The 12,116-nt window shown below is 51.0% G+C and overlaps 2 protein-coding genes across 2 annotated transcripts; both read right to left on the reverse strand.

Moving 5' to 3' along the window:
* Nucleotides 1-3,665: 3,665 nt before the first annotated feature.
* On the reverse strand, nt 3,666-4,601 carry LOC120379860 (olfactory receptor 10G6-like). The gene has a single exon (XM_039497380.1). The coding sequence runs from the start codon at nt 4,596-4,598 to the stop codon at nt 3,666-3,668; it is 933 nt and encodes a 310-aa protein (XP_039353314.1). The 5' UTR covers nt 4,599-4,601.
* A 6,582-nt stretch (nt 4,602-11,183) lies between these two features.
* Nucleotides 11,184-12,116, reverse strand: LOC120381060 (olfactory receptor 958-like). Its single transcript, XM_039499100.1, has one exon. The coding sequence runs from the start codon at nt 12,114-12,116 to the stop codon at nt 11,184-11,186; it is 933 nt and encodes a 310-aa protein (XP_039355034.1).

A 12,116-nucleotide genomic window follows, 5' to 3' on the forward strand; every position in this document is an offset into this window, starting at 1 on the left:
TAGACGATAAGGTGCGAGGAGTTGACAATGGTCATAACTGCAGCGATGATCACAGCGGGCTCCATGCTCACAGTGCTGTGGCGTCCGCGCTGTCACTGACCAGAAAAGTGTGCGAACAGATTTCCCGCCGGCGCTTTCAGGGACGGAGGGCGGGAGTGACGGTTGAATGACGACAGTTATACAAAACCACCCTCAACATATTTTTTTCCCCCAGCAGGCATTGGGGGCTCACCCCAGAATTCCAATGGGCAGCAGGGACTGCGGGAACTGTGGGATAGGTGCCCACAGTGCACTGCTTCCAATGTTGATGCTTGCCCCGTTAGTGTGGACTCACAAAGTCGAATTACTGTCCTTAGTGTGGATACACACGTTCGACTTTGTAAGGTCGATTCCACAAATTCGAGTTAAGTTAAATCGAACTACTCTGGTAGTGTAGACATACCCAGAGTTTCATAACCACAGTCTGTATTCATACCTCAGCTTGGCCATTGAGTTCAGACCACTACAAGCGTTCATACAAGACCAGGGGCGGCTCTAGGCAGCAGCAAAGCAAGCACCTATTTGGGGCAGCCCATTTGCAGGGGCGGCAGCCGGCAGGGATCCAGCCTGGGAGCTGAGAACCAACAGGAGCCCCTGGGAGCTGTAGTTCCTTGATTAGCTCCCTGCCTATAGAGCCAGCCCTGGAGCAGGGAAAGAACTACATTTCCCAGCATTCCCTTGGCCACTACCAACTGGAAAGGAACGGGGGAACCTCATGCTGCAGTGTGCTGTGAGTGGAGAACTGCATTGTGAAGGGTAGGGATACCATAGTTTAACATTCAAAAAATAGGACACTCCACGGGGAGGGAGGGTAGCCTCCTCCTGCCACCATCCACTCCCTCCGACTGCCCCCCACAGAAACCCCAACCCATCCAACCCCCCCTGCTCCCTGATCACCTCCTCCCGGGACCCCTGCCCCTAACACCCCCCCAGGACCCCACCCCCTATCTAAGCCTCCTTTCTCCTTGTCCCCAACCACCCCTCCTGAGACCCTCCCAACTTCCCCTAGAACCCCACCCCTACCTGTCCCCTGACAAACCCCTGAGACTCCCATGCCTATCCAACCGCTGCCTGTCCCGTGACTGCTCCTCCGAACCCCTGACCCATCTAACCCCCCCTTCTCCCTGCCCCTGACTGATCCCCCCGAACTTCCGCCTCATCCAACCCCCACCCGCTCCCTGTCCCTTGACTGCCCCCTGAAACCTCCCACCACTTCTCCAACCCCTCCGCCCCCTTACCGTGCCACTTAGACCAGCGTGTCTGGCTCCGCACACTGCTGTGCTCCCCTGCGGAGCTGCAGCCCCCCCCTCCAGCACCCACCTTCCAGATTTGAACACATCAAAATTCAGGAGTGCTCAAGCACAGTTTGGGCAGCTGTTACTTCATTTCTCCCAAATCAAATATACTGATCCACTGTAACTTGCTGTAGAAAAAGTAGGATAAAATTGAGCAAGAAATGCTTCCCAGTGGTTATTAGGGATTGCTATTTTCAACAGCCATTGCCTTTTGTTTGTTTATTTGTTTAAAAGGAAGACAGTGATATTGCATTGGCAAATTCCCCATAGAAAGAAAGAGTGGAACAAAAGAATAATAAAGGCACCTCAACTTTTCCTCATTCATGTAGGACAGTCTTATAATATGCATCCAGATATCCTCCAGTCAAACAAGCTGAAAATTGTCCCATTTTACTGCAGTTCTGTAACTGTATGGGAACCAATCCTGTCTGTGTTCTGTGCACATCCAAAATTCCTGCTGAATGACCCACCCTGGGAGTGAGTTACCAGTGACCCAGGGCTGGGGCAGAAGGAGGGTGCAGGTGCATGGGGGCAGAGCCCAGGGCTGAGGCGGCAGGAGGTGTGTGTGTGGGGTCAATGGTGGGGGAGAAAGGGGGAGCCCAGAGCTGGGGCAGCAGGGAGTGTGTGTGGGGGGAGAGCTCAGGGCTGGGGTGGCAGGAGGTGTGTTGGGGGGCAATGGTGGGGGGGAAGGGGGAGCCCAGGGCTGGGACAGGGGGCAGCCAAAATTTTTTTTTGCTTGGGGCAGCAAAAAACCTAGAGCCGGCCCTGTACAAGACCTTACCTGGTATATGTTTTTGCACAATGACATTGTATGCAACCTGTTGATTCAATTGCCTATTTTGGGGGTTCAGACCCCCTGTCACCCTGTTAGGTGTCTGGACCCTTCAGTCCCCTCCCCACCCCACTCTTACCGTTAGCCCCCACTCCCCTTCCGGCTCTAGGGATTGATTACAGGAGGATTCCCTCCCCCCGATCTAACCTAGTAAACCCCACTACCTTCTCACAGCATCAAATACAACTAGGGTTGCCAACCCTCCCAGTCTGGCCAGGAGTCTCCCAGAATTAGGCACTATCTCCCTGAGGCGAATAAAGCCAATCTGGGAGATTTTAGGCCACTAAAAGTCCGGTGGCATATAGGAGCTAAGGCAGGCTCCCTGCCTCCCCTGGCTGCTCGTGGCTCCTGGAAGTGGCAGCATGTCTGGCTCCTAGGTGCAGGGGTGGCCAGAGCCAGGGGGTCTCCGCACGCTGCCCCCACACCCTGCCCCGAGCACCAACTCTTCAGCTCTCATTGTCTGGAAACAGGGAACTGCAGCCAGTGGGAGCTGTGGGGGCAGCGCCTACAGGCATGGGCAGTGTACAGAGCCCTCCTGGCCCCCCTGCCCAGCAGCCAGAGGGATGTGTTGTTTGCTCCCGGGAGTCAGGCCAAGCCAGGGCAGTCAGGGAGCCTGCATTAACTCCACTGCATTGCTGACCAGGAGCTGCCTAAGGTAAGCACTGCCTGGAGACCGCACCCCTCAACACCTCCTTACTCCAAGCCCCTGCCCCAGTCCCGAGCCCCCTCCTGCACCCCAACCCCTCATCCCTGTCCTCACCCCAGAGCCTGCAACCCCAGCCAGAGCCTGCACCTCCCCTGCACCCCAACCCCCTGCCCCAGCCCAGAGCCCCCTCCAACACATCTAACCCTTCGACCCCACCCCCAGCCCAGAGTCCACACCCCAACCCCCTACCCCAGCCCAGAGCCCCCTCCCACACTCCTAACCTCTCAACCCTACCCCCCAGCCCAGAGCCCACACCCCAATCCCCTGCCCCAGCCCAGAGCCCCCTCCCACACATCTAACCCTTCGACCCCACCCCCAGCCCAGAGTCCACACCCCCAACCCCAGCCCCAGCCCAGAGCCCTCCACACCTCCTAACCTCTCAACCCACCCCCAGCCCAGAGCCCAGAGCCCCTCCCACACATCTAACCCTTCGACCCCACCCCCAGCCCAGAGTCCACACCCCAATCCCCTGCCCCAGCCCAGAGCCCCCTCCCACACACCTAACCTCTCAACCCCATTCCCCAACCCAGAGTCCACACCCCAATCCCCTGCCCCAGCCCAGAGCTCCCTCCCACACACCTAACCTGCTCCCAAGAACAATAACCTGCTCCTTTCCCAGAATCAGGGGCAGAAATCAAAGATCTGAACTTTCAGCCGTTCCTACTCCAAGCCACTGACCCCAGCTCCCCCACCGAACAGAGGCAGAACAGGGGAGTCCTGATTTCTGTCTCCAAGTCCCTCTCTCCCTGGCCAGTTCTCAGGCAGTTCCTGCTGAAAGCAGGATAATCATAGCTCAGGGCCCGGCAGTTTCCTGCCCCCCCAGTCTCATCAGGGCATCTTTCATCTCCTTGTTCCTCAGCGTGTAGATGAGGGGGTTGAGGAGCGGGGTCACCGTGGTGTAGAATACAGCCACCACACCATCCAGTGGGTGCCAGGAGCCTGGCCTCAGGTAGATGAAGAGCCCGGGCACATAGTAGGTCACCACCACGGTGACATGAGCCACGCAGGTGGAGAAGGCCCGGCGCCTGCCCTCAGCTGAGCGGATCCTCAGGATGGCTGAGACGATGTAGACATAGGACATCAGGATCAGAAGGAAGCAGGTGAGGGCCAGGAAGCCGATGTCCACAAACGTCACCAGCTCGTTGAGCGCCGTGTCCCCGCAGGCCAGCTTCAGCACAGCTCGGATATCACAGAGGATGTATCCCACCCTGTTCTCTTGGCCATAGGGCAGCTGGAAGGTCAGCGCAGTCTGTAGGGTGGAGTGCAGGGAGCCCCCTAACCAGGTCCCCGCTGCCAGGCACAGGCAGGTTCTGTGGTTCATAATGACGCTGTAGTGCAGTGGCTTGCAGATGGCCAGGAAGCGGTCGTAGGCCATAACCGTGTAGAGGAAGCACTCGGTGCAGCCAAGGAAGTGGAAGAAGAAGAGCTGGGCCACGCAGCCCTGGAAGGAGATGGCCCCGCCGCCCGGCAGGAAGCTGGACACCATCTTGGGCACCACCACCGAGGAGACCGTCATGTCCAGGAAGGACAAGTAGCAGAGGAACCAGTACATGGGCTTGTGCAGCTGGCGCTCCCGGGCCACTGCCAGCAATATGAGCAGGTTCCCACACAGCGTCAACAGGTAGATGATGAGGAAGAAGAGGAACAAGGGAATCCGCAGCTCTGGGGGATATGGGAGCCCCATCAGGACGAAATGGGTCAGCTGGGATTGGTTCCCACACTCCATTTACTTGGTCTGTGTCCCTGAAGGTGAACCCGGGGTGTTAATGATTAATGAGCAGAGAAGCAGTGGATTATCTTTGCAGGGGCATTTGGGACAAGATTCACTCCTGTGTCGGGGAAGAATCGAGCCCAGAAGCCCTGACTCCCCATCTCTCCCTCTCTGCTCTACCCCACTAGACCCTGCTCAGCTCCAAGAGCTGGGACCTTAACTCTGGAGTCCTGGCAACAAACCACCCTTGCTCTAACCCTCTGGACCCCACTTACCTCCCAGAGCTGGAAATACAGACCTGGAGACCTGACTCACATCCCCTCCCCACTCCTTAACTCTCACTCACCACCCAGAGCTGTGAAAATAATCCAGAAGCCCCAGCCCACCCCCAATCTTCCCCACTGGACTCCATTCCCTTCCCAGGGATGGGGATACAACCCTACATCCCAAGAGTCCAGATCCTAATGTCCCTTCCCCATCTTCTAACTCCCTGCAGCCCACACTTGACAAGAGGAAGTCCTTCTCAAACCCCCACCTCAGGACTTTGGTGTCTAGTCCTCATGCTGGTCCCACTGCACAGGTGTGGATTTCAACGGGGGTGCTCCACAGAACAGAAGGGGATAAAACTTCCCACTTTTGAGTCAAACTCAACTTCTAAGTGACCTGGGATAGGAAAAAAAACCCTCTCTGGAAAGTCAATTCTGGAACTGCCCCCTGCAGAGGTTTTTGCACCTTCCCCTGATGTTGCCAGTTCAGGCCACCATCAAGGAGTGAGTGGCTGTTCTGTGGCATGAAGGACTCACTTGCCATGGGAAATGGGAATTTTCACCAGCTAGGGACCTGGCCCTGTAGTGAGGAAGAGCAGCAGAGAGAGACTGAAACAGGTGACAGACCAGTCCTGCAGCTGCCCCTCTGGATACAGTTACCTGGAGTGTGTTGCAGCTGGGATGCATGACTCGGTCTTCAAGCAGGTCCTATTTGCTCTCTTCCATGCTCTGAGATCTCCCTTAAATCCCCCCAATCAAACATTTCACACAGGAGGTGGCTTTGGCTCCAATGTGATGCCAGCCCCAAACAGGCAGGGACTCGGGGTAAATGTCCCCTATAAGAGATCATCCCGGAGTTGCCGGCTGCAGAGTCCATGAACTTGCCTCTCACGGTGGGAGCCTGAGCTGGGTGGGTCTCGGTGCTGATCTCCGTTTCTATGCATCGTTGCTCCACTCTGTTAAATTTTGCCCTCAGCTCTGTTGTGTCCTTTCTCTCTGCAGCTTCTTTTAACCTGGCGTCCCTCCTGCACTAGTCTCTGCGCTCTCGCCTCTTCTCCCTCATGTATTTCTCTCTCCCCAGCACCACTCATATTAAACTGTTGACATTTGCTGTATTTTCAAGCAAGTAATGAGGTCCCCCATCGGCAAACCCCAATGGGCATCATTAGAAATGGTGTTTGGGGCAAAAATGAAGGCAACAGAGCATTGATTTAGCTGTTAAAGGAGACCATGGATCTTAAAAGAATGACCCAGTGCAGGACTGCAGGGAGTGGGATATGGGCTCAGTAGGGGGCATGCTCCCCTACCAGTCGGTGCTGACCCCCATGCTCCAGAATGGCACTAGGGGGTGCTTTGTTTTATGCAATGGGATGAGGGGGGGGGTCAGCAGGGGTTGCTCTCCCTTCCAAGTCTGTTCTGAACCCAAGGTGGCATTAGGGGGAGCCACCTTGGGTTTGGAACAGACTTGGAGGGAAAGGGGCTGGAACGGGGACCGGGAAGGGGTGGGAAGAGGTGGGGTGGGACAGGGCCTCATGGAAGGGGTGGAGTGGGGGCGGGGCCAGGGGCAGAGCCAAGGCTTTTGTATCTTTATATGTAAAGGTGTCAGTGATGCGGCCCTCGGGCCAATGTACTAGTCCTCATGTGGCCCTCGTGGTGATTTGAGTTTGAGACCCCTGACTTTAGTAAGGCTTTTGATACAGTCTTGCATGACCTCTCATTAACAAACTAGGGAGATAAAACCTAGATGGAGCTACTATAATGTAGGTGCATAACTAGTTGGACAACAATTCCCAGAGAGTAATTATGAGTGGTTCACAGTAAGGCTGGAAGGGCATAATGAGTGGGGTTTCATAGGGGTCAGTTCTGGGTTTGGTTCTGTTCAATAGCTTCATCAACAATTTAGATCATGGCATAGAGAGTACACTTAGAGGGTTTGTGGATGATACCAAGCTGGGAGGGGTTGCAAATGTTTTGGAGGATAGGATTATAATTCAAAATGATCTGGACAAATTGGAGAAATGGTCTGAAGTAAATAGCATGAAATTCAATAAAGACAAATGCAAATTACTCTATTTAGGATGGAACAATCAGTCACACACAAATAAAAAGGAAATGACTGCCTAGGAAGAACAGGAGTACTTGTGGCACCTTAGAGACTAACAAATTTATTTGAGCATAAGCTTTCATGGGCTAATTAATTAAAATGACCTGTTACCAGCAGGAAAAAAACTTTTGTAGTTATAATCAAGATGATCAATTACAGACAGCTGACAAGAGGTGTAAGGATAGTTATCATATGGAAAAAGATTCAAGTAGTGTAATGAGAGTGAAATAACAGAACGCCACTAGCCGTCACCTTCAGCCTCCAACTAAAACCTCTCCAGTGCATCATTAAAGATCTACAACCTATCCTGAAAGACGATCCCTCACTTTCACAGATCTTGGGAGACAGACCAGTCCTCGCTTACAGACAGCCCCCTAACCTGAAGCAAATACTCATCAGCAACCACAACAAAAACACTAACTGAGGAACCTATCCTTGCAACAAAGCCCGATGCCAACTCTGTCCACATATCTATTCAAGTGACACCATCACTGGACGTAATCACATCAGCCACGCCATCAGGGACTCATTCACCTGCACATCTACTAATGTGATATATGCCATCATGTGCTAGCAATGCTCCTCTGCCATGTACATTGGCCAAACTGGACAGTCTCTATGCAAAAGAATAAATGGACACAAATCTGACATTAGGAATCATAACACTAAAAAACCAGCAGGAGAACACTTCAACCTCTCTGGCCACTCAGTAACAGACCTGAAGGTGACAATTTTGCAACAGAAAGACTTCAAAAACAGACTCCAAGGAGAAACTGCTAAGCTTGATTGATTTGCAAATTAGATACCATTAACTCTGGCTTGAATAGAAACTGGGAACGGCTGAGTCATTACACTACTTGAATCTATTTCCTTATGATAACTATCCTTAACCTCTTGTCAACTGTCTGGAGAGGGGGTGAAATGGGGCAGGAAGAAGCAGGGTCAGGGTGGAGCAGGGGAGGAGTCAGGGCAGGGTTAGGGCCTTGGGGGAAGGGGGTGGAGTGGGAGTGGGGGTAGGGGTGGGGCCTGGGGCAGAGCCGGGGGTTGAGCACCCTCCGGCACTTTTGAAAGTTGGCACCAGTGGGACTCCAGACAACCTGTGTCACTTGCACTCTGCTTGCTTTGGCTTCCCATCTGTAAAATGGGACTAGTGCCACTTCCTTTAGGCTGTTTAGATCATGAGCACTTTAGGACAAGGACTGGCTCTGCACACTACCTGCTACAGTGGAGGCAGATCCCCAGCTGTTGTGAACCTGCCTCAGCTCCATTGGAGTCAATGGTTCAGATCTCCAACTGGTGTGAATTGAAGTCAGTGGGGACATGTCAGTTTATACCAATAAGGGTCTGGTCATATGGCCATATCTAAACGTAGTGAGATTTCTATAACTTTCTGGCCCAGTAGCATTAATTTCCTTGGTGCTCAGTTAATTGTGTGTCAATGTAACCAATTTTTCAGTTGTAGAGGTTCACGTTCCCATCTAGTGGGTGATGTTTTCCCCTGCACGGGTCCATTTAAAACCCAATTTTCCATCAAAGAAAAGCTTCAAGGGATCATTTATTACTAGTCCGTAATAATGATGGTAGTGACTGGCTTTTATATAACTCGAGATGTTCTCATCTGTACACCTGTCGGATCCTTTTTTGAAATCTAAAAAGCTCTTGGCCTCAGTATCTTGTGGCCTTGAGTTTGTCAGACTAAATGTGCAGTTTAGGGCTTAAGTGGTAAGTAACCAGTGAGCAGACCATCTGCGCCCCCTGGTGAACTTCCTATCACACTTGTTCTTTAGGGTGGGAATTTCAAAGGCACCTCCCAGGAGCTAAGTGTCTAATTGCCATAGACTTTTGTCTTCCTTTTGGAAATTCCAGCCTTAAAATCCAACTATTTTCATTTCATATTTTTACTGTTCTCTTAAATTTCACTTGTTCTCTGCCGGTCTTATAAATGGGCCCAGTCCATTCCAGACACTGAGTTCCAGATTTATTTTTCATTGGAACACCTAGAAAAAGCACACAAAACTTAGAGGCAGCAAAGAGTCCTGTGGCACCTTATAGACTAACAGACGTATTGGAGCATAAGCTTTCGTGGGTGAATCCCACTTCGTGGGTGAAAACCTACTTCATCGGATAGAAAACTTAGAGACAAGTTCCAATCAAACAACAGCTGAGGGTAGGAAACAAGAAAAAAAAAGTTTTATTCACAGGTTTTATTCCCACTCCATATTACTCAAACTTCAAGCACAACCACATGCAGAAGACACATAAGCAGCACAAATCCCAAACACATTGTGTGTGATGAGTGTAGAGTTCTCACATTAGTTAAATCTTCTATTAGCATTTTCATTCCTTTTTTTACTTATTTATCTTTCTAGTTCTATCTAAGTAGAGGGTGAATTTTTAAAAACCACCTAATTGTCTTAGGAGAGTAGATCCCATTTTCAAAAGCCATTAAGGTGCCCAGTTCTCACTGAAATTCCATGGGACAAAGGCCAGATTTTCACAGGTATATCGCCACCTACAGGTGCAGATAGGTACATAGTGGGATTTTCAAATGGCCTTGGAGTTTAGGCCCAGATTATTGTCACAGTTTAGAGCAACTGCACTGGTATTTCTCCGTAGTGGTCCAGCAGGGGCGCATCTCTCAGCAGGCTTCCAGCTCCCTACCTGTAGGCTTCCTTGGGAGGAGACCCATGTCTCTTTCCCTCCTGACTGGGGCTTTTCCAGGCTTAACAGTTCCCTTCACTGCATTATTCCCTCAAAAGCCATCCTGCCTAAGCAGCCCTGCTTTGCTGCTCCCCTGTGGGTGGTGCACAGTTCTTACCACACAGTTCTTGCTAAGCAAGCATATTTTATTCTTAAGGTAAAAGCAATACAGAGGTATCACTAAAAACCATAAAAGAACCTACATGCATAGTAATAAGCTTAGCAAAGATCAGCCCAACTCCAACATGGGCTCTGTCAGGGGATTAGTCCTTCAAACTGCACAACCAGGTCTCTTCCGTGGTTACCAGCTCATAACAGCCTCAGCTCAGAACTAGCTCCAGCATGACAAGTTTAGTCCATTCTTTATGCAGGATGGGGGTTTTGATCTGGAGTTTCCAGGAGCAGGTAATCCATAGAGAATGTTTTTTCTCCATGCAACATACCTTTGAAAGACCTCCAAAGTACCCCCTTCACATGTACTGTCCTAAACAATTCTTTGCAGTTCCTCACATTTCCCCAAGATTCCATTCATCATTCTCCTAGAAAAGTTACATTCAGTCCACAATAACATACACACAATTGTATCTGTAATACAACAGACCCCAAGGGATTAAACTTAACTCAATAAGGTTTATCCAGGAAATTGCCGTATCTGTCACACTTTTAAAAATCTGGTGCTGGACATCTAACTCTCATTGATTTCTATGAGCAAATCTTTTGAAAATCCCACTAGGTGCCTGTCTTTAAAAATCTGCCATAAGGTCTAGCTTTATGAAGGAGTTTAGTAAATTCCACTAGGCACATAGAGCTTCTAAATAGGTTAGGTGTTTAACTCCTATGGAAAGTAACTGGGAGTCTGGTGCCTGACTCACTCAAGGTACTGTTAGAAACCTTCTTAGGTGACTAAAAAATGCCTTTGAAAATCTGGTCCTCAGACACATACTTCCCACAGCTTTTCAGGGAGAATAAGACTCCTAAATGCCTCCATCACTTTTGAAACTGGGAGTTAGTCTCCTAAATCACTTAGGCGGTTTTGCAAATTTTACCACAAATACATTGATCTTTAGCCCATGGTGAAAAATCCAATGGTTCTCCCAGGAATTTTAGGCAGCCACCTAGGGCAGGTGCTTGGTGAGCTGTGGTTCATACCAGAAGATGAAGGGAATTTTTTCCTCCCCTTTTGCATTTGCAGAAGATGCTGCACTTGCTTCTGAAGATCTGTATAATAAAGCTGAGATTTACGTAGTCTTCTACAAAATTTGGCACTCCAGTTCCTTTTAATTTTGATGTAGGATGAGTATGCTGGTCCCTTAGACAGCTTTGAAAATGTCAGCCTTACAGTATGTTAAAAGACTGGAAGGGATATTTAGGAGCATTTCTACGATTTGTAGAAATCCAGATAGATAGAAGGGGCTGTGTGGGGATGGGGAGAGACACAGAGGTTCACAAAAGCCATGGAGCAAGCGTGCAGATGTATTTGTAGATATGTTTCCATTCAGACTCACGTGTGATTCCTGCAGCTGCTACACATCAACGTGCAGGCATTTGACCCCCTCTCAGTTTTTTCAGAGCTGCCTTCACCTCCTTGTTCCTCAGCGTATAGATGGCCGGGTTCAGCATGGGTGTGACCACATTGCCAAAGATCTGCACAGCAGTCATCAGCACTTTGCTTGGCAGGGCCTGAGTGTAGACCAGGGCGCAGGGACCAAAGAACAGCGTCACCACCACCAGATGCGAGGTGCAAGTGGAGGCCGCTTTGCGCCACCCTTCGGCCGAGTACATATTCAAGACAGAGTAGATGATCCTGATGTAGGATGAGAGAATGAGGAGGAAGCAAGTTATGGGCACAAGACCAATGTTTGTCAAGGTCACGGTCTCAATGACGTACGTGTCTGCACAGGCCAGCTTGACCACCGGGAAGATGTCACAGAAGAAATAGTCCACCACATTGGACCCACAGTAGGGCAGCGTGAAGGTCAGGCTGGTGAGGATGGTGGCATGGAAGGAGCTGGTGATCCAGGTGCCAGCGGCCAGAAGGGCGCACACCCTCCGGTTCATGATGGGCAGGTACCGCAGTGGGTGGCAGATGGCCACATACCGGTCATAAGCCATGACGGTGTAGAGCAGGCACTCGGTGCTGCCCAGGAAGTGCCCAAAGAAGATCTGGGACATGCACCCAACCAGCGAGATGACCCTGCTCTGACCCCAGAGGATGGTCAGATATTTAGGGATGCTGATGGAGGAGATTCCAATGTCCAGAACGGCGAGATTGCAGAGGAAGAAATACATGGGGGTGTGCAAGCGGGGGTCAGCGAGGATGGCTGAGAAGATGAGCAGGTTGCCCAGCAGCGTGCAGAGGTAGAAGACTAAGAAGGTGATGAAGAGGATGATATGGAAGCCGTCGGCATCAGGGATCCCTAAGAGGATGAAATGAGTCACCAGAGTGTAGTTGACCAGCCCCAT

This window comes from Mauremys reevesii, linkage group 13 (assembly GCF_016161935.1).
Source record: "Mauremys reevesii isolate NIE-2019 linkage group 13, ASM1616193v1, whole genome shotgun sequence".
Classification (NCBI taxonomy): domain Eukaryota; kingdom Metazoa; phylum Chordata; order Testudines; family Geoemydidae; genus Mauremys; species Mauremys reevesii.

Excerpts from the sequence above, each read along its gene's own strand:
- LOC120379860 (XM_039497380.1), bottom strand. The coding sequence starts at position 4,598 with ATGGAGTGTGGGAACCAATCCCAGCTGACCCATTTCGTCCTGATGGGG.
- LOC120381060 (XM_039499100.1), bottom strand. The coding sequence starts at position 12,116 with ATGGGGCTGGTCAACTACACTCTGGTGACTCATTTCATCCTCTTAGGG.